Source organism: Neophocaena asiaeorientalis, unplaced genomic scaffold (genome assembly GCF_003031525.2).
Source record: "Neophocaena asiaeorientalis asiaeorientalis breed wild unplaced genomic scaffold, Neophocaena_asiaeorientalis_V1.1 scaffold65, whole genome shotgun sequence".
Lineage (NCBI taxonomy): Eukaryota > Metazoa > Chordata > Mammalia > Artiodactyla > Phocoenidae > Neophocaena > Neophocaena asiaeorientalis.
Window position 1 is genome coordinate 18273909 of NW_020173215.1, and position 22676 is coordinate 18296584.

Below are 22676 nucleotides of genomic sequence, written 5' to 3' on the forward strand. Positions count from 1 at the left end.
TGTTAAGTGAAAAAGTCCACCTCCAAACGTGCCGTGGACCCATCACACCTGAGTGGTACCCACACACTGCCGGGCAGAGAACAAGGTCAAATGGCCGTGGCCACTGCAACACTGCGGGGGCGGGGGGATGGGGGGGCGCGTGGAGACGTGAAATGCAGGTGGAGGGAGAAGACCAGGCAACTCCCAATGGAGAAGCCAGAACCTTGTGTCTGCAGGGAAGCTGGCACCCGAGCATAGACAGCATGGCCCACAGATCCACACGCCAGAAAGCGGGGAGCAGTGGGGCTCTGGCGTGCCCCTCAGCCTCTCTGGTTAAGGAAGCAGGAATCTCACTGTAAGTGCACCCCTTACCACTCCGAGGCCCAGCAAGGGGCAGGATAACGCTAACCCCTCACACACGTCACTGCACTTGATCCTCACACTCACGCACACCACAAAACCGAGTCCGATTCCCTCTATGGTTAAGGAGACAGGCTCGCAGAATGAAGTACAGCTCCCGAAGCTGCTCAGCGAGTGGGCAGCAGGGGCCAGATTCAAGCGCAGGCCTCCTTCACTCCAGAACCTCCCTGTGCCCCACCTCCTTAACGCAGGAGTAAAGGGTGACTGTCTTCCCGAGGAAGCTGGACCCATGACAGAAAAATGAAGGACAATTTCTTGGCCAATGTAAAGTGTGACCACTCTCCAGAGAAAGCCCTTGGGGAGACTCCAAAGAACAGTTTTGGTTTTCAAGATCCTAATAAGGAGGGAAATATTCAACTAGCCTATGTTAGACTGGAGTTCTTGGCTCATCTGGCCAAGTAAGTATTACTAGGAAGAGAGCCTTCAAGGAAAATGAAAAGATGTGGCCTTATCTAAATTCCATGGGTGGAACTCAAAACGGTAAGGGAAAAATCAGGAAAAACTGGAAAGATCCAATAAGCAGGGCTTCCCTGCAGAGAAGGGAACAAGATACATTTTCTCCTTAACCATTATCAAGAAATCGTTTTTGGAGAAAGCATCAAGAACTATGCCAGTGAACCTTCCTCAGCACCGGTTAGCCTATGGTGGGAACAATATATAAGCTTAGACACAAAATTCAAAAGGCTCATTCACACACTCAAAGGTGACCTGGAAGAAGGTGCCCAGGGTGGTTGAGGATACAAACTAGGAGAATGGCAGAATGAGAAAAACAAGGATTGTTTTCCAACACCGTAAGAATTATGGAAGAAAGACTTTATCTTCAATGGCAGCAGAAAACAAAAAAAGGGAAAAGTGGATCAAAGCTACAGTGGTCTTGGGTACTAACTCTGCACCGGGAAGCAGTAAGCGAAGAGGACAGGTGTCCCCCGCCCACTCCTTACCTCACCTACCACCCAGGTAGCTCTGGCTTTCTGGCTTCATCAACCTTTTCTGGGAACTCCTGTCTCTCCAGTCACGTCACACTAACTCCAGCACAGCTACCAGAGAAGGCACGTCTTTACCTGCAAACAGTACTGCCTGACCCAGGTCTTAGGAGACGAAGACACCAAAAGCGGATCCCACTCCCCGTCCCCCTGCCTTTCAAGGCCTCACGGTTTCTCAACAAAGTGATGCTTTCCCCAAGAGCACCCGGTGGCCCCCATCAGCGCCCACCCCTGACCTATGCCCTGCGCAGGCACGAGGGTAAACCCACTCCCTCTGATGGGGCAGGTGCAGCCGGCACGCTCCAAACCAGCGTGGAGAGCCTCCAAACCACACACCATAAATGGAAACAGTGCAGACGTCCTAAGGGACTTTGCTACTCAAAACAAAAGGACCCTAAGTCGTGGTTTCTTCCCTTAGCTACAACGGTCACAGTTCGTAGAACACCGTCCACAGGGCTCTTACTTTTATGACTTTGTTGAGGCACTCGTCAGCCACCATCCTGACATCTGACTCTGCGTCATCACTGCACAGCAGAAAAAGTTCCATAGCAATGCCCAGAAGTTTCTGAAATTCTGGAGAATTTCTAAGTAAAAAAAGAAGAGAGACTGTCACGGCCAAAAGGAACCTCAGAAGACATGATGACGAAACACAGTGAAGTTTCTGGTATCCTATGTGGGATTCTGGAACAGAAAATGGACATTACATAAAAATTAAGGCTAACAGTATACCAGTATTGAGTCATTAATTGTGAAAATTGCACCACAGTAATGTAAGATGATAATAATTTGGGTAACTGCATGTGGAGTTTATGGGAACACTCTATATTATCTTTGTAATTGTTCTGTAAATCTAAAACTATTCTAAAATTTAAGAATTACTTATAAATAGAAGTGTACTTGCAAGACAATCTTATTTTGTTTGAGTTTTAGTCAAAAAATCCTAAAAAGACACTGTCTTTGTATGTACTTTAACTCAATTAAAAAAAAGAAAAAAAGACACGGCTTCAGATACTTAAATCTCAGATAGCCATCTGCCCTCTGCCAACAAGTTACTTCTACTCTTACAATATTCTCAGAACCTAGAACATCAATATACCAATATAACTCCTTTACTCCTTTTCCATCTGCTTTCAATATGTTCCAAACTCAACATAATCATGGTCAGGCTGTGTTTTTGTGGCTCCATCAGTCTCAAGAACTGGAATCTAGGCGATGCTTGTAAATGATTTTTAAAAGTTTCAACTGAGAGAGCCTGTCAGGCAGTTGTGATCCAATTGGCTAAACACAGCCAAGAGAGAGAGACCCATGGCCATGTGCATGAAACTGACTTCACAGCACAGTGAGGGATGGGCCAGCAGTAATACAGCCCCTGGACAAAGCTGCTATTCTTGAAACATCTCAGTCTAGAGTCCTCTGAAATAAAGGGCCTCCTCCCCACTCTCTCTCTACCTCACAATTCCTACCAAGAGTCAGAAGAGCCAGGAGCCTAAGAGAAAGCAAAGAACCACATTAGCAGTGATCAACAAACAAGTACGAGCAAGAAAAAAAATGTGCCCCTCAGCAATATTTCAGACCTCATCTCTGTGGAATATTCCTGTGAATAAAGAGGAAAGGTCCCTGGGATGCTGCCACAGCATCCAGGCGCTGCTCAAAGTGGTGCTACGGAAATACAATGTGAGCTACAAGTGCAATTTTGTACTTCCTAATAGACACAAAAATAAAGAGAAACAGGTAAAATTAATCTTAATAATATATTTCATTTAACCCAATATATCCAAAACATTATTTTAACATGTAATCAATACAAAAAAAATTACTGGGATATATAACAATCTTTTTTACAGCACATCCCAATTCAAACACAAAATTTTCATCAGAAGTATTTTATTTGTATAGAGACTCCATAAAATTCACAGTTGAAAAAGTAGGTTTACTTAAATAAAACCTGGAGCTCTAATGCACAGCTTAGTGATTATAGTCAACAATACTGTATTTTAAACTTCAAAGTTACTAAGAGACTAGATCTTAACTGTTCTCAACACAAAAAAAGGAATGATAATGATGTGACATGATAAAGGTGTTAGCTAACACTACGGCCGTCATAGTGCATTATACAAATGTATCAAACCAACACGTGCACCTCAAACTCAGTGTCATATGCCAATTATATCTCAATTTTTAAAAAAGAAAAAAGTAGGTTTATATACCATTTCTAACCATGCTTAAAAGGTCTCCAATAACTAATCAAATATTGATTTTTAGATTTTAATTTAATAAAATAGATATAGGGCTAATTAGGTTATCTATTTCTCTTTGAGAAAGCTTTAGAAGTTCATCTTTCAAGAAACTGTCCATTTCATCTAAGTTACTGAAGTTCATAATATTCCTTTACTATCCTTTTAATATTGATACAACCTATATCGATAGTTTGAAGGGGCTAGAGGCGCCGACCCTCCACAAAGTCAAAAACCCAAGTATAAATTATCTGCAGGTTGGAAACCACAGATTCAACCAACCGCGCGTTGTGTAGTACTGCGGCATTTTTTGAAAAAAATCTGCATATAAGTGGACCCATGCAGTTCAAAACCATGTATTTCAAAGGTCAACTGCATTTCCATTTCTGCTCTTGCACCCTTTGTGCTATGGCTGTCATATATTTCACTCCTGCGTGTAAACCCCAAAATACATCGTTATTATTTTTGCTGTAATCAATCAAGTATATTTTTGAAAGATTAAAAGTAAGAGGCAAAGTCTTATATTTACCCACTGTAGTTACCATTTCCATTGCTCTCCAATCCTTTATGTAGATCCAGACCTCTATCTGGTACCATCTTCCTTCTACCTGAAACACTTTCTTTAGTATTTCTTAGAGTAGTTGCCTGCTGGACATAGATGATTCCAGCTTTTGCAAGTCCTTCACCTTTGTCTTTGAGGAAGAAGTTTCTACAGGGTATAGAATTCTAGGGTTTTTTCCGTTTCAGTACTTCACAGATGATGTTGCACGGACTTCTGGCACTTTTTTTTTCCAGTGAGAAATCCACTGTCACTCTTACCTTGGTTCACTTTAGGTCTTCTTCATGTCTTATCTCTACTTAACATATTCAATCTTGTCTCCAGCTTCTTGAACTAGAAGAACAGTTGCAGTTACTGTTTTAACGTTTCTGTGTACAAATTTTACCACCTGTGCAATTTCTGGGTCAGCTTCAGTTGATTTTTTCCACTGTCAATCATGCTTTCCTGCTTCTTTGCATTCCTCATAATTTCTGACCAGATGCCAAACCTTGTAACTTTTACCTTGTTGGGTGTTATATACTTTTGAATTCCGATAAATATTCTTGAACTTTGCTCTGGAATGCAATTAAGTTACTTTGAAAGAGTATGATCACCTTGGGTTTTGCTTTTAAGCTTTACTAGGCAGGACTGGAATGACATCTTAGCCTAGGGCTAAGTGAGCCCTGTTGCGAAGGCAAACCCTTCTGAGTAGCCCACCCAACGCCCCAGGAAGGATGGGGTTTTCCACTCTGGCTGGGGGGACCAGGAGCTCTTCCTGTACCTGTCTGAGTTTAGCACCTGTTCCCTCCAATCCCCTCAGGTGGTTCCACCCCCAGCCCCAGGGCACTGAGGGACCCCTGCAGGTCTTGCTGATGGCTCCGCGCAGCTCCCCCTCTCTGGTATTCTCCCCAATGGGCCCCAGCCACCCTGCCTCCTGAGGCCATCAGCTCTGTCTCCCCATCTCAGCAGCTACTGGGCTCTGCCTGGGTTTCCCCTCCTCACATCCTGGCTGGGAAACTCCCTCCAGGCAGTAACCTGGGGAAGTCATAATGCTCATCGCAGTAGTTTTCCATTTTTCCAGAACTGCCTGATGCCCGGTGCCTTGAAAACCATTGTTACATATATTTTATCCACTATCAATTGCTTTAGGCAGGAAGGTAGATCCTGTCCTTGTCACTCAGCCAGAAGCAAAAATCTTTCATGATTTTTTAAATTTAGTTTTTAACATATTACTAATATCTTTTCTGGTCACAAATATAAATATCTATAAATCACCTTTTATAAAGTTAGCTAATATTCCTTTCTATAAATGTATCTTAATTCTTCAATTCTGTGGGTCAGTCATTACGATTATTTTTAATTTTCTAATGGGATGAATAGCACTGCACATCATCGTACACTTTCCTCAGGATGAACTCCTGAGGTGAAACAGTTAAGTCAAACAGGTAGTGTTTGCCAAACTGCCTTTTAAAAAAGCTGTATCACCTCTGAAAAACCCCTGAATATTTTTTAGTGTTTGGCACTCTGACAGGTGAAACTGTTCTTATTCGTGTTTTAGTCTCATCCCACTGACCACCAGGGAGTGTGAGCATCGCCTCCACAGGAAGCACAAAGTAAGTGTCAGCCATATGCTCACAGGCCCCACCTCATGTCTTCTTTTCCAAAAAGCCTATTCATAGCCTTTGCCTATTTTCCTATTAGGATGATAGTCTTTTTCTTCATGATTTATAATTGCTCTTTATAGAAGCTATTAAACCTTTGATATATATGCTGTCAATACTTTCCCCAAGTTGCATTTATGTAATTTCCAGTTTAAAGTGGATTTTGACATACTGAACTATATTCCAGATAAAACATTTTTTTCCTTTATATTGCTAGCATTCCACAGCCTGGGATTCAATGTTCTTTTTATAGTAATGATTTCACTTTTTTGTGTTTAGGTAATTAATCTGGCATTTATGTTTGTTTGCAATATGAAGAAGAAACATAATACCCCCCTTAAATAGTCAAGTGGTTCATCATTTCCATACTAAAACAAGATGCTATATTTATCATAAATTCATACACACAGATACACACATACACTTTCCCACTTTCTATTCTATACCTTCTTTAATGTCTAACAGCTATTTTAATTTCAGGTACACCAGGTATCACCATATTACTGATGGTTTCAGATTTTCTTTGCAACAGTGATGTATTTATTCTTGCAGATGAACAAGTTCAAAAACATCTCTACTAGAATTTTGATCAAGATCATTTTAAATTTATGGATTAATTTAGAGAAAATTTAACTGTATGATAAAGAAATCTTCCCATGTAGAAAGGCAAGTAGTAATCTGTACCTTTCAGGAAAGTCAACAGCCGTCCTTATGTAGTTTCTGCACGTCTCTTGTCAATTCCTTGAAATTTAATATGTTGGTGCTACTATGAATTGGATCTTGAACCATTACATTTTCTAACTGATTTATGCTAATATTGGGGAAATCTATAGATTCCTGTATACTTATTTTTACCCAACCACTTTATCAAGGTACACTTGCTTAGATGAGGGTTCCTAAGTATTCCCAAGAGGATACGTGTAAAAAACAAATCCCCACACTCCACCTGAACAGAAAATGTAAGTGTGCTGGGGAAAGAGGGCAGTGAGGTATCTTCGTTACTATATTTTTTACAAATCTTCCGGATGATTTTGATGTTCATGTGTATTTAGGAACCAGTAGGACAGACCACCAACTTGAGAGCTTAGGTAGACTAAGAGTCACAATACACAATGAAGACTTCAGAAGCTGCCACGGAAAAACCCCACTGGAGAGGAGGTCAGTGTATCACAGAAGCTGTAAGAACGTACCAGAGGTTAATCACACTCAGGAGAGATAACAGGAAATACCAGCCACCAAGAAGATTTCATAAATCATTACACGCATATAAAACATCCACTTCAGCTCTACACTCCAAAATTCCTAAAAAGTATGGAGAGTATCTTAAAACAAACTTGTTCTTTGATCTGACGGGACCAGCAACAACCTCTCTGGGTCCAAAAAGTATCCTATTCATATGCTGGTGTGTAGAACAGGCAGTATAATGACTGCGAGCATTACTCCATAAACACGTAACAGACATACAAACGTAGAAACTATTACCAGCCACTACTGTGACTTAAGACGGCAAACTGAACCACAAATCAGTCTTAACATATCTCAACATACTTTACTACCAATGTGTGAATCTAAGCCAACATCCCATCAATTCCATTGGGAACTGTCAAGAAACAAACTAAGTACAATGCATGAAGCACTAAGACTGGAAGAGATCTATTTCCTGGGTTCATAAGCTTTCAAAGTGAGGTGTTACTCCCTGAGACCCGGATGCTGGGGGTCAGGTGAGCACAGCAGTGCTACAGCAGCAGCAGGCACCAGGGGCCTGTCGGGCATTTGCCGTCATTTCATACAAAACTAATGACAGTTTGTAGGACAATGTGCATCACGACGGGATGTATTTCTGGCTCTCAGTAGCTAAAGAACACATCTATGTAGCTCTCAACAGTGTTTCACGGGTGTCGCTTCACCCCACAAGAACGCTTATAAATTAGGTTTACATTTCATAGATGAGGCAACAGTGGCTCCAAGAAGTTACACTCATCTAAAACCACCTGGCTTATAAAGAGTGGAAATAGAATTCAAGCTTTTTTCCCCCTCCTTTTATCTTAGTATTGTTTTCTAAGCTATGCTAACAATAGCATGCTAACTTAGAATTTTTATATTTTTATTTTCAGCACATATTCTCATTTGTCACTTCATTTCTTCCCACAATATTTCTACAAATTAGATAGAAACAGAAATCATCCACTGTCCTTCACAAACTGAATGAGTTCAACTAAAATGAAATACGCTATTGTGAAACTGCTTTGAAAGTAGGAAATACAAAAGCAAGGTGCCACTAAAATTAAATGAATCACCAAGTTTCTGTCAGTACTAAAATCAAGATTATTATTCTCCGAGCTTTTTCTAACAGATTATAAAGAGCTCTTTCCAACAGGAGAATAACATGAATGATTTATTCCAAAGGAAAGAAAAGCCAAGAGAGAAGTACTTCACACATGCCCATGTGGGTAACAGAATTCTGAAATCATAAGTAAATCTGTTTCCTACTCAGCCATTAGAAACAGGCTTAAAATATTTACCATCCACAGCTACTATGAACAATGGTCAGAAAAACAGACAGTCCAAAGTAAAGAGAATGAGGAGAATTAGCAACGAAGCTACACAGAAGGTGCTGCTAGTTCAGCACAGAGACACAATCGAGCCAGGGAAGCGGACCTCCAGTCAACGCCCGTGATCCCACTGGTCCCAGAGCCTTCATGAGCAGGCAGCAGCCACGGGGGGAGCACGTGCACTCCCACAGTGTCGGACGAAGGCAAAGTGCTGAAGGAAAGCAAACAAAAGACCACAAGAGTGCATTTATGTCAAACCTAATCTCCCAATTCATCCCACCCCTCACCCGTGTCCACACGTCCGTCGTCTACATCTGCATCTCTATTCCTGCTCTGCAAGTAGGTTCATCTGTGCCATTTTTCTAGATTCCACATATACGCATTAATATACGATATTTGTTTTTCTCTTTCTGACTTACTTCACTCTGTATGACAGACTCTAGGTCCATCCACATCTCTACAAATGACCCAATTTCCTTCCTTTTTATGGCTGAGTAATATTCCATCATATATATATACACCACATCTTCTTTATCCATTCATCTGTCGATGGACATTTAGGCTGTCTCCATGTCCTGGCTATCGTAGATAGTGCTGCAATGAACATAGGGGTACCATGTGTAAAACACATAGCTAGTGGTGGGGCTTCCCTGGTGGGGCAGTGGTTAAGAATCCACCTGCCAATGCAGGGGACACAGGTTCGATCGCTGGTCCAGAGATCCCACATGCCACGGAGCAACTAAGCCCGTGCGCCACAACTACTGAGCCTGCGCTCTAGAGCCCGTGAGCCACAACTACTGAAGCCCACGCACCCTAGAGCCCGTGCTCTGCAACAAGAGAAGCCACCTCAATGAGAAGCCCGTGCATCGCAACGAAGAGTAGCCCCCGCTCGCCACAGCTAGAGAAAGCCCATGAGCAGCAACGAAGACCCAATGCAGCCAAAATAAATAAATAAATAAATAAATTTTTTTAAAAAATAGATAGCTAATGGGAACATGCTATAAAGCACAGGGAGCTCAGCTCGGTGCTCTGTGATGACCTAAATGGGTGGGATGGGGGTGGGGAGGGAGGTCCGAGAGGGAGGGGATATAGGTATACATATAGCTGATTCACTTCACTGTACAGCAGAAACTAACACAACATTATAAAGCAATTATACTCCAATTAAAACAAAAAAAGACCACTATAATTGGACAGGCTCTTGTTGTTCCAAATACTGCAATAAGTAAAATGTAAACATGTTCAATTATCATAATGGTTACAATGATACTATGTAAGATTATGGAAACATTACTCATTACAGTGTCTGCACATCCCCCACATATGTAGCCAGAAGTATGGGGAAGGGGGTCCTGTAAAGGTTTTAAAACAATTGGGGAGACAAAGAATATTCTAGCCCATTAAGAATGAAAATACAGAAATGTTTAATTTTCACTAGGAAGTTCAAAGTGCAGTTACCTGAGAGACTGTGCCACTATGTTTTCACATATCGTCAGACAATGATTTACACGGTCTTTCTTGGTGGCTGAGAGTTCTTTCTTTCTAAAACGAAAAGAAAAGAGTAAAGGAAGTTTGCATGTGTTGTGTTATCCGCTCCATCTATTTCTACAAGGCATTCATTCATTCAATAGTGCTTCTTGGCTCCTAGAAGTAAACCACCCATTCCTGCTGGGGGCAGGGTGGCTCTGAGGTCAGGGAAGAGGGGATGAGCCTAACCCAGGGTTCCCTACAGGACAGGGCTCCATAGAAAAGTCAAGGGGTGCTACTAACGCACCTGCTTGCTCTACTTTAGAGAGAAGGAGAAACTGCAGAGCAAACAGCGCTCACCCAAGATCACATGGATGGACGGAGTATGCAATTCAATGAAACACAAGGATGTCAATATAATACTCTACATACCAAGCTGCTGCCACTTCTCAAAGTCTTATTTACTGACTACAGTCAGCATACCACACAGACCTCACACTCTTAGGTGTAAAATAACGTCCAGACAAGGGCTAACTGCTTCTATATCCCCAAACGGCTAGAAACAAGCCCCCTGCCCAGATACTTTCTCAAAACCTCCTACTAAGACTTCTCAGCCCAAAAAAAGGAGATAAACAGCCTGGTCAAGAAGATCAGATAAAAGGTGCTTGCTTCCCACCCAAACCTATGACTTGAGATGTCTCTGAGGTAGGCACCACAGAAATAAGGTAGAGAAGGTCAATCCAAAGAGGAAGCCAAAAAATAAATCAGGCTTGATAACTACATCCAAAAAGAATCTGAGTGTTAGCAGGTCACCAGTACATGGTACTAACTAGAAACACCTAAACCAGAAGACTACTAAGTTTTGGAGGGAATTCTAGTACCAAAGAAATTTTAAAACTAACCAACAAACACCTCTGTTTAATCCCTAATGCAACCTCAGTTTCCAACAAGTACAGCTGAAGGAACAGGCTCTTACAATTATGCAAATCCACAAAAGACACACCCTCCAAAAGGCACTACAGATGTGGCCAGGGAAGAAAATGGACAAGGAAGAGCCCCCAAAGGGGAAAGTCAGGGTCCAAAATGAAGGACAGACAGAGCCTGAACGAGAAGACAAGCCCAAGGCATGCGGAGAGGGGCTTCCCGATGACTGGTCAGTAAGAGTCCATCACCACATGGACTGGTGACGTGTGTCTCCCACTGGTCTCTTTCCTAAAAGAGACCCTTACTGATAAGCTATGTCGCAGAGTGCTAGTCACCCACCAAAACGCCATGCTTCCCTTCTCAGACACACGCCTCCTGGTGAGAAGCTCCACAGCCCAGCTTCCCTGCAGTTGGGGATAGACAGGTGACTTAGTTCTCACAGATGAAATGGGAACAGAAGTAGTAGGTGGAGCTTCTGCCTTGCTGGCTCGCCCTGGGCATCCCCCTTTTAGTTCCCTCCGACTGGAACAAACATTCCTAACACCCAGTTTTTGATTATACAGATAAAGACAACAAGAAGGCTGCAGAGCAACAGGATGGAAGGAGCCTGAGTCCCAAGTGACCACAGGAGGCAGAGGCCCCTCACCACCCACCCTCATGAGTCACTCACTTCAAAAACACTGTGATGGAAACAACCCAAATGTCCCGGTGGATGGATAAATGACACAGCCAAATGACGGAGCACTGCCTGGCAGTAAAAAGCAGAAAACCACTGATTCACACAGGATGAATCTCAATGTTCTGGAAGACACAAAACCAGGGGAACATAAGGTGATCAGTAATTTCCAGGGGCCTGGCGGAGGAGGGGGGAGTTGACAGCAAAGAGGTACGAGGCAGGGGGAATCTTTAGGAGGTGATGGCACTGTTCTAAATCTCGATTGTGGCAGTAGTTACACAGTTCTATGCAACTGTCAAAATTCACTGATTTGTACATTAAAAAGGGTACATTTTACTATATATATGTATGTGTGTGTGTGTATAAATAAAATACCTCAATTTAAAGAAGAAAGCGCTATGAGAATTTAAACGCTCTCTTCTTTGAGCCACCACATTAAAGTCTCTATTACAGCAGCTCAGAGGTTACCTAGTTTAAGACAGCCATCAAGAAAATTAAAGAACACTGACCACTCCAAGCACGTTAGGAAGCAGACTAACTCACTTATCCACTACTCTTTTCCAAAGTGAGAATCTGTCCAAGGCCTTAAGTGAACTGAATGCATACACCCAGTCTCCTAGCTATATAGGTAGTGGCCCCTCCCTGGGTAGCCTCTTACCGTGAGGTCTAAAATGATCCCTAGGGGGACGGTAATCAGAAAAAGGATGAGAAACACTAAACTGAGTGGACTTCACTACTTAACGATGGTCAGAATAGAAAAGTGATAAATACAAATGTGAGCTTCAAAAAGAACCTTGTCTCCCTCCTCACGTGTGGAATAAACCACAAGAATACAGGTAACAATAAGCAATACAGCTCTCTGCACCTGCCGCCTGATTTCCTTAAGGCCTACTGTGCTGTTCCCCCAAGCCAGAACTTGAGCAAAAGTTTATGAAACTAGCAGAAAGTCAAAGAGAAAATATCAGTCTCACCCACCAAAATAAAAATACATTCTTCTGTTGTCTGTCTGGGTCTAGCTCCTCCTCCGAGCTCCTTGTGGGGAAAGCCTGCCTTATTCACCCAGGACCCTGCCCTAGGCCCGGCCGTCAGCCAGCACCTCAATCACACTCTTTGGTAGTAACTGTTCCTGCAATTTCCTCCCCAGGGATGACAGACTCACTAAGAGCAAGGGCCATATCGTGTCTCTCGCACCTGCCGCCTGATTTCCTTAAGGCCTACTGTGCTGTTCCCCCAAGCCAGAACTTGAGCAAAAGTTTATGAAACTAGCAGAAAGTCAAAGAGAAAATATCAGTCTCACCCACCAAAATAAAAATACATTCTTCTGTTGTCTGTCTGGGTCTAGCTCCTCCTCCGAGCTCCTTGTGGGGAAAGCCTGCCTTATTCACCCAGGACCCTGCCCTAGGCCCGGCCGTCAGCCAGCACCTCCATCACACTCTTTGGTAGTAACTGTTCCTGCAATTTCCTCCCCAGGGATGACAGACTCACTAAGAGCAAGGGCCATATCGTGTCTCTCTCACTGGCACTCAGCACAGCACCTACACTGGAGAAGGTGTTTCAGACAGACAACAAAGGAATGGATAAGTAAGCTTTTGCTGTAGGAGGGTAGGTTACATACACGTTAAAACGGACTCAAAAGTTCTTAAGTCAGTCTTACAAACAGGATTCAGAAGATAAATGATAATTGCTTTAAACTTGAGTTTGCATAACCAAGAGATGGAAAGAAAAGTAGAAACAGCAAAGCTTAAAAAAGAGAGAAACTGTAGGGCAACCCTCAAGCACTTTGTGGAGTCCGAGCTGCAGCCCTCAGCCCCTCTGGCTGTGACCAAGACATCAATCACGACACGTCTGATGACCCTGACTTTCACGACTTTAACTGCCAGAAAGAGGGCAGCACACGTTCTATCATGGTCAGCTACAAAGAAAGCACATGTTTTAAGTTTCTCTTCCTAACTCATCCACAATCATTTTCCAACAATCCAAACACTTTTGAGGGGGAAAAAAAAAAATCTACCGTAGTATATTTAAATTTTCATCTTTCCACACTCAACAGATAGCCCTAAAATCATAAGATTCTTCAGAGAGACAGTCAAGTCTTCAGTGGTTACTAGTCTTGCTATTAAAATTTAAACAATAATTACTAAGTACCTATTTTCGGTGAGGAGCATAAAAACAAACCACCTGACTGCTACCAAAATACTTATCCTGTAAAATCTTCTCTTTTATCACACTGAAGAATACCCACATTTTAAAGTGTGAGGATCAGACTTTACCCTCAGACACCCCAACAAAGAGGCATTAACCAAAAATATCAGAAAATGAAAAAAACAACCCTTCCAACACTACCCACTGAAAGATGTCAGGGCAGCAATGTAGCCCAAAAGTAACAAACACCCCCACCCAGTGCAAACACCAACCCAGCTTAAGCAGGCCCAGTATAGTCTGGCCTCAGGCTACTTTCCTCCGTCAGGAAACCTGCGTGGGAACTCTGGCCACTGGAAACAACTCAGTCGTTTTGGTCATGCACCTTCAAACTCAGTTCTCGTACATGCCATGGTCCCTGCTTCAAATACCTTCTTCCCGTCTTATTTTGTCCAATAAACCAACTTGGAAGGTTAAGAAAACTACAACTATTTCATTCCCCCATGGAATTTAATTAGGCTGATGAACTAAGTTGTCAAACTGACTTGTTCTACGAGAAGAGTAAGTATGGAAATTAAGGTGAAAACGGAACCGCCTTGCTCTAGGCAGGAACTGGATGAGCAGGGTGAGAGCTGGATAAACAAGGTAAGAACAGTCCTGATCCTTCAGCTGCTTTTGTAAACGTGCTTATTTTAACTCCACCTTCAAAGTGAAAACAAACCACAGTCAGCCCCCTCTAACTGTGATCTGTACACAAACACGCATCTGTAAGGAGGAGGAATATAAAAATCAAGGACTCTACAGGCATACTACAATCACGTTAAAACGATTATCAAAGAACTCTGAAAATGGGAATTCAAGCCCTCTCATCAAAATTCTTATTTTTAGAACTATGTATGAAAAATTTGATTCCAGGTTGAGGGTGTGCAAGGGAGGACCCTGACCACTCCAGGAACTGAAAACTATCACCTATCTTGCACTTGTCTTGCTATTTGTGGTCACAGGTACTGTCACATACACATTTTCGAGTCGGTGCCTACACACCCCACACGATGAGTAAAACTGAGTGAGGTCTAGAGGCTGCCCCGCCTGCAGGAGCAGGGCAGTAAATGGCCGGGCAGAGATCCAGGTCTTCTGATTCCTCATCAGCTGCTCTTTAACTTTCACCAAGTACTATACTAATGAGAGTGTTCCTAGAAGATTAGGACACTTTTGGATCTTTTTTTTTTTTAAAGAAGGAATGGAACACCAAAGTCATTTTGGAATTATGTTTCATACATAATTTTAAAATAAAAGTACTGCTTAAGGGAATTCCCTGGTGGTCCAATGGTTAGGACTCAACACTTTCACTGCCAAGGGCACAGGTTCAATCCCTGGTCAGGGAACTAAGATCCCACAAGCCTCTCGACACGGCCGCAAAGAAAAAGTACTGTTTGATTAGGGGAAGCAAGGCCTACGATTTCCCCACCACACAGTCTATATCACAGAAGAGGGCTGTGAAAGCCTTTCTTACTAGTAATTTAACAGTTACTAATAGAAGAAGGTACAATTCAAAATGAAATCTATGCTAAGTGAAAAAGGTCTGACACAAAAGGCCCCATGTGTATGATTCCGTTCACAAGAAATGTCCAGAACAGGCCAATCCACAGAGACAGAAACAGATTAATGGTTGCCAGGGGCTGGGGGAGGGAAAATGGGGACTGACTGCTAATGGAGAGGGGCTTTCTCTTTGGGGTGATGAAATGTTCCAGAAATTAGACAGTAGTGATGATTGCAGAACCTTGTGAATATATTACAAACCACAAAGTTGTACATTTTAAAATGGTGAATTTTATGATATGTAAATCATAATCTCAATTTTTAAAAAAATCTGTCTGCAAATCCCAGCAGCTCTTCCTCCCCAGAGGAAGGAATGTGACCACTCCTTGCCACCAGCACTGTTGTTCCCAGCCTGGCACAAGCTGCCGGCACCTCCAGCTTTGATTACTTCAACAGCCTCCCGACTGATGTGATCACTTCAATCAGCTTTGATTACTTTAATAGCCTCTTTCATTCCTGCTCCCTGTCCACCAGGGTGGCCTTCTTTGTTAATTAAAGTTTTTAATGAGGGGGACTTCCCTGGTGGTCCAGTGGGTAAGACTCCACACTCCCAACGCAGGGGGCCCAGGTTCGATCACTGGTCAGGGAACCAGATCCCGAATGCGTGCCACAACTATGAAGCCTGCATGCCGCAACTAAAGATCTCACAGGCTGCAACTAAGATCTGGCACAGCCAAAAATAAATAAATAAATTTTTAAAAAGCTTTCTTAAAAAAAAGTTTTTAATGAGGTAATTGTAGAGTCACATGTAACTGCAAGAAATATCAATAGAAGAAATCCAGTGCGTACGTCACTCAGTTTCCCCCAATGCTAACATTCCGCAAAAACAGTCTCAGCCAGAACAGTGATACAATCCACTGATCTTTAGATTTTTCCAGTTTTACTTTTACTCATCTGTGCGGATGTGCACATTTAGTTCTACACAACGTCATCAGATGTGTACCCACCACCACGGTCAAGATGTGGAACACTTCCATCACCATGAGGATCCCTTGAGCTGCCCTTTGAGAACCACACCCACCTCCCTTGGCCCTCCACTCTGTACCTCCACCCACCTCTCACCGGGCAGCCACTCATCTATTCTTCACTCCTAGAACTATGTCATTTCAAAAGTGTTACATAAGTAGAATCAGCCCGTATGTAACCTTTGGGGACTGGCGGTTAGCATAATTTCCTCAAGATTCATCTTCGTTGTTGCATGTATTATCAAGAGTTTGTTCCTTTTTATTGCTGAGTAGTTTAACCATTCACCTGTTGGAGGACATCTAAGCTGATTCTAGTTTTTGGCTATTATGAATAAAGTTGCTACAAACATTTGTGTACAGGTTTTTATGTGAACAGAAGTTTTCACTTCTCCGGGATAAACACCCAAGAGTGCAACTGCCGGGTCATGCAGTAACTGTATGTTCAGTTCTACAAGACACTGCTTGCTTTCCAGAGTTGCTGTCCATTTTATAGTCCCACCAGCGACGACTAAGTGACCCAGTTTCTTCCAAGCCAGCATCTGGTGTTGGCTTAGCATCGTAAGCTATATCACTTGTTTGACTACACAAGTAAGCATCTGGTCAGAGGAAAATCCAAAGTCCTTATATTGGGGTACAGGCCTCATCTCCTCTTTCTGGCCTCCTTACTACTCCTGCAACATGGAAAGCACTCCCACTCATCTGTTCCCTCTACCTCAACCTCACCTCCTCCAGATACCCGCCCCCCTCCCCCTGCTCCAGCATCACCTTCTCAGTGCACTTCGCACCCTAAACACCACCACAAAGCTCCTCTCCCCCTTATTCTGTTTTGTCTTTCTCCATAGTCTTTAACACCACTGGCCTTGTTCACTGCTGTAACCCAAGGGCCTAGAACAGGCCCTGGCACACAACAGGCACCCAGTTGAAAGGAATCCTTCCAGGTCATCTAGTCCAGTCCCCACTTAAGTGCCCATTCCCAGTAGCTGGGAGCTCTTAATGCCACGACAGCTTACTTGTCAGTGTTACACCGTAATTTACAGCTACACAAATGCTCCATGGCCCTAGGACAGAGAAATGATACTGCCTCAGCTACACCTGGACAGATGTAAGCAACATAAGTCTTCCCTCCCAAATGCTGATGGAATTTTATATATTATTTCATATTATATTATATTATATGATATCAACAGAAAAGTAGGTCCTGATCATCTACAGTGGAGCTTCTCAAGGTTTAATGTGCACATAAATTGCTCACAAACCTGGTTAAAATGCAGACTCTTGATTCAGTAGGTCTAAGGTAGGGCAGAGATTCTGTACTTCTTATACGCTCCCAAGTGATACCAAATTGCTGGCCCTGAGACCACACTCTGAGCAGCAAGGATCTATGGCATATCTCGTCTCTAACACATATTCTAGCACCCAAACTGATTCAAGTTAACACAACATTAAACAGTATCTTACACTGTGTTAATCTTTCCTTCTTGCTGTCTGAATAAGACTTCCATTCCAAGGTAGTTTACTGAGTGATTGGCTCACTTGCAGGGACCAGAGGTAATGGGGGTGGGGCCTCTGAAGGAGGAGAGAATAGGAAAGCCAGGACCCTGTAAGACCTTTGCCTTTACATCTCCATAAGTCCTCTTTTAAAAAGAAATTCTACAGTATTATATAGCAGTTAATAAGAATGATAGGTACTGCTATGAAACAATGTCTTTGATATACTAAGTGAAATAATAGAGTGTGAGCTCATTCATGCAAAAAAAAAAAAAAAAAAAAAAAAAAAAAAATCAGAGAAAACAAAAGAAACTTAACAATTGTTATTTTTAGGGAATGAGACTAGGACAGCCAGGGAGGAAGACTTCGCTTTCCACCTTCTGTGCTATTTGAAGATGTTGTTACAACGTATATGTGTAATTTTTTTTAAGCTAGTTAACAAAAAGCAACCAAAAAAAGAAATGCTTCCCCAAAGTGGTCCTATCATATCTAATCTAGGGGTGGACAAACTACAGCCTACCTGTTACAGCCAGTCTAAGAAGTGTTTTTACATTTTTAAACGGTTGACCCCCCCCCCAAAAAATCAAAGAATAATATTTCATGACGTGAAAACTATACAAATTTCAAAGTCCTTAATAAAATGTTATTGGAACAGAGGCTCACATTCACTTACATAGTGCTTCCGGATGCTTCCTTTCTACAATGGCAGAGTTTAATGGTTGCTACAGAGATGTACTATTTACATAAAATGTTTGCCAATGTTCAAGAATCAGAAGACCTAATATTGTTAAGATGCCAACACTCCCCAAACTGATCTACAGATTCAACGCAATACCCATCAGAGAATTCCAGCTGGCTTCCTCGTAGAAACTGACAATCAGATCTTACAATTCAAATGGAAATGCAAGGGGCCCAGAACAGCCAAAACTATCCTGAAAAGGAATAAAGTTGGAGGACTCACATTTCATGACTCGAAACTGTGATACAAAACTAATGGTAGGGACTTCCTGGTGGCGCAGTGGTTAAGAATCCGCCTGCCAATGCAGGGGACACGGGTTCGAGCCCTGGTCTGGGAAGATCCCACCTGCTGCGGAAAAACTAAGCCCGTGCGCCACAACTACTGAACCTGCGCTCTAGAGCCCGCGAGCCACAACCGCAGAGCCTGTGCTCTAGAGCCCGCGAGCCACAACTACTGAGCCTGTGTGCCACAACTACTGAAACCCATGCACCTAGAGCCCGTGCTCCACAACAAGAGAAGCCACTGCAATGTGAAGCCCTTGCACCGCAACGAAGACCCCAACGCAGCCAAAAATAAATTAATTAATCTTTTTTTAAAATTAAAAAAAAAACTAATGATAATCAAGACTGTATACGGACTTCCCTGGCGGTCCAGCGGTTAGGACTCCGCACTTCCACTGCCATGGGCCCGGGTTCGATCCCTGGTCGGGGAACTAAGATCCCACAAGCCGCCCCACAAGCCGCAGGGCACGGCCAAAAAAAAAAAAACTGAAGAGACAACCCAAGAAAGGGAGTATCATTTTACAAATCATGTATCTGATAAGGGTCTAGTATCCAGAATATTATGAAAACTGTTACAATTCAACAATAAAAAGACAACCCAACTTAAAAAATGGGAAAGAATGAGGATGAGGGTTTGCAAGTTAAGTATAAGAAAGAAGCTGGGTCCCTAATCACTGGTGAGCTTCCTCAAGCAGACACTGCTGTCTTATAATAAATTCCTTCCTATTTAAGTTATGGCAGCAGAGTTTTCTGTTACCTGCAGTTGAATATAGCTGATAACACCAACTATGGCTAAATTATATCATGCTTAGCAGACAGAGATGAACAAGTCCTGTTGGTTCTACCTTCAAAATTCAGTCAGTTCCCACCTTGCCGCCGCCAACAACCTGACAGAATTCACCAGCATCTCACATGGGCACGTGGCTCGCTTCCCAGCTGGTCTCCTGCTCCTCACCATGCTGCCTTCACTCAGCTCTCAGCCAGTATTCACTGAAAAATGGAACTCAAATCCTGCCACTCCTCGGACCAAACCCTCCAAAACTTCCCACCTCACGTAGAATAAATGCCACTGTCTTTATTCCACCCTGAAGGGAGGGCCTACTGATCTATCTGGTACAGCACTCTCTCTACCTCTCTGACCTCAGCTCCTACTAAGAGTCTCCCTCTCGCTAATTCAACGGGCCACACTGCCGCCTCACTATTCCTCAATCAGCGGGGTTTGGACCGGCTCCCTCTGTCTGGAACGCCCCTCCACATACCTTTATGGCAATCCCTGACTCTCTTCTGGTCTTTACTCAAAAGACACCATCTCAGTGGCCCTTCCCTGGACACCCTATCTAAAAACGTCAATACCTTATTAACCCTGACATTTCCTAGACCCCGTTCCCTCCTTTGCTGCTGTTCCTCCTTTGTTTACCACCGTCCAACATACTGTGTATTTTTCTTATGTATCCCGTTTCTGGTCTATGTCCCTCACTAAAATGTAAGCTTCATGAGGGCAGAGCTTTATCTGTTCATGGCTGTAGCCCTGCACCTATTAGGATACTGGCTGGCACACATTAGACATTCAGCAAATAATTAAAATCAGAGAAAAACTAGGAGGGAATCTGAAGGAGAGTGAGAAAGTGCTAAAGGCCAATGTCAACTGCCTCATAATTGCAGTTAGGACCCTGCCAAGCTCTGGCACTCCCCTGCACGTCAGCCTTGCTGAGACTGTAGCCAGTACCGCCCGGAACCCCTGTATCCCATACGCTGAGCGGGGAGTAGGCACTCAGATCCTTCAGCTGAAGCCCAAGCGTGGCTGGTGACACCATAGTTCCACAGAGAGCAAGGGCCATAAAAATAAAACAGTTACTTTCTAGTTGCTTTCGGCCAATCTTACTTTGCGGCATGGATTTTTCAGCTGAAGCATCTGAACAGAAACGCCAAGATCCAAATCTGTAAGCAGTGAGTTCGTTACTCAAAATTAATGAATACTTGCTTTCTCAACAGCAAAGTACATGAAAATGTAACATTTATGCATTTTATTTAAAATAACTATAATTAAGCCCAATGCAGTTGATTTCAGAGCATGCTAAGAACCTTTCAAAGTTACTATTCTGAAGTACTTTTGTTTTTAAAAAATTTAAAATCTATCTTGATATATACAATACATAGATTATATCTGGTAGGATACACAAGGAGGAAGCTTGCCTCTGGGAATGGAGTTAGGTACTCAGGAGAAAGGAACGGGAGAGAGACATTTTAATTACCTTTTTGCAATTTTGGAATTTGTACCATGTTAATGTATTATTTATGCAAAAATGATAGACTAAATTTTAAAAATAAGTCAATCATACATTTCCTTACAATAAAATAATGAAACAAAATGTATCTACTTTGTCAAGCTGGCTTAAGAAGAAAACCTCTTTACACCCATATTTTGAAGAAGATAAGCTAATTCAGGTTCTGTCAAATCAGCATAAGAAACAGAAAGCATATTTTCAGACTGACCAAGTGTTGGAACAAGCAGACAGGGACGGAAGTAAGGCCTTCCTTCCCACCCAGAGCCCTGCTTGGTGCTTCCCGCCTTTATACGAGATCACCCAGGGCATGGACTTCCACGACATCTAACTCCAGGAAAAGCACGACCATAAAAGTCTGGAATGGGTAGTTACGGTTATAAATCACCTGCTGCAGAGAAAAGTCAAATTGTTAAAAAACAAACAAACAAAAACCAACTTTCTTCCCCTGTAAGTATCCAAACAGGTTTTTCACCTTTTAGCAGAAAACTTAATTTGTTTCCAGATTTTATTTTAACAGATAAGCCAAAATTACTCCCCAAATTCTCAGTTTCTAATGAAACCAACCTCAGGACACAGCAAGGATCCTATCAGACGCATAACGAAGAAAACATTACTAAAAACGAATCAGCTTGAAGAAGGCACGCTTCTTAGAGGGGCTGCTTCGTGAAAACTGTCCTCGTTAAATGCCATCCTGTACACACCCAGATCAGAAATAAAATGACCCGAGATGAAAGAAAGGCCCGAACTGCAGCAGAGCACACACCCTGACCTCTGCTGAACACCCAGCACACAAGACTTCAGGGAAAAGTACTCGGTTCTCTTAGACGGTGTCGTTAATGGTCTCTCTTCTTCTGTTGCAAAAACTTTCCCTGGCACAAGCAACGGAGACCCCCCTGCTTCCAAACAGTAGCAGATGTCAGCAACAGGAAGCGTGCGTGGGGTCCGCAGACACCACTGCTCCGGCAAAGCTGGACTGCGACACGCGTGACAGGGACATCACTCGCCCCCAGCGATTAACCTCTCCCTCGGCAACACGTCATTTGTTTCCAACTGAGGACAGGCAATAAAGGGCAGTCAACTCTTCCTAATATTTAAGCCAGTTTTATTGCTTCTCACGCGTGAACAACAACCGTCTAGGCAGTTCACCGCTCACTTGGCAACTACAGCTCATTCAAGTGCCCGCAGGCCAACATGAGCTGAGACAAGCCGGTCTCTCCCTGACGCTCAACGTTCTGCTGCGAATTCCGAACGACACGAAATGCCCTGAGGCTGGAGCCCCGAGCCACAGGCTGCTTAAAGGGGCCCTCGCAGGAGGCTCTCCATTGGGCCGCGCGCGCTCCCCCGCCCTCCAGCCCGCCGTCCCAAGGCATGATGTCACCACTGTCCCCGCATCACTCCGGCTCCAATTCCCGGAGCATCCTGCGCCCCCAGCCCTCCTCCTCTCAGACCAGGAGAAGAGGGACGGGACGCGGCCTCGGCTCTGCCGAGCTCTGCTCACAACACAGCCCCGGTTCCTCCCCTAACTTCGCAGCCGGGAGAGCAGAGGACTGGGGCCGGGGCCGCCCCGGCGCCTCCGGGAGAGGCCGGCGAGGCTCCCTGCGCCTGCAGAGAGCCGGAGACCCACGCGGGGCCGGGGAACTGGGTGGGGACCACGGGGCGGCCCTGTCGCCGCGGGCCGGGGAGCTGCAGCGGGCCCGCACTCACGGTCGGTGCAGCGGCTCCTCGGCCACGGCCGGTCCGGGCGGC

The 22676-nt window shown here is 43.6% G+C and overlaps 1 protein-coding gene across 1 annotated transcript in view; it reads right to left on the reverse strand.

Moving 5' to 3' along the window:
* Positions 1-22676, reverse strand: part of HTT (huntingtin) — a 135895-nt gene that overhangs the window by 112486 nt on the left and 733 nt on the right. Inside the window, exons 2-4 of the mRNA XM_024745086.1 lie at positions 22635-22666; positions 9826-9909; positions 1846-1966 (exon numbers count right to left, since the gene is read on the reverse strand). Of these exons, the coding sequence (XP_024600854.1) occupies positions 1846-1966; positions 9826-9909; positions 22635-22666 (237 nt within the window). The remainder of the gene's footprint in view (positions 1-1845; positions 1967-9825; positions 9910-22634; positions 22667-22676) is intronic.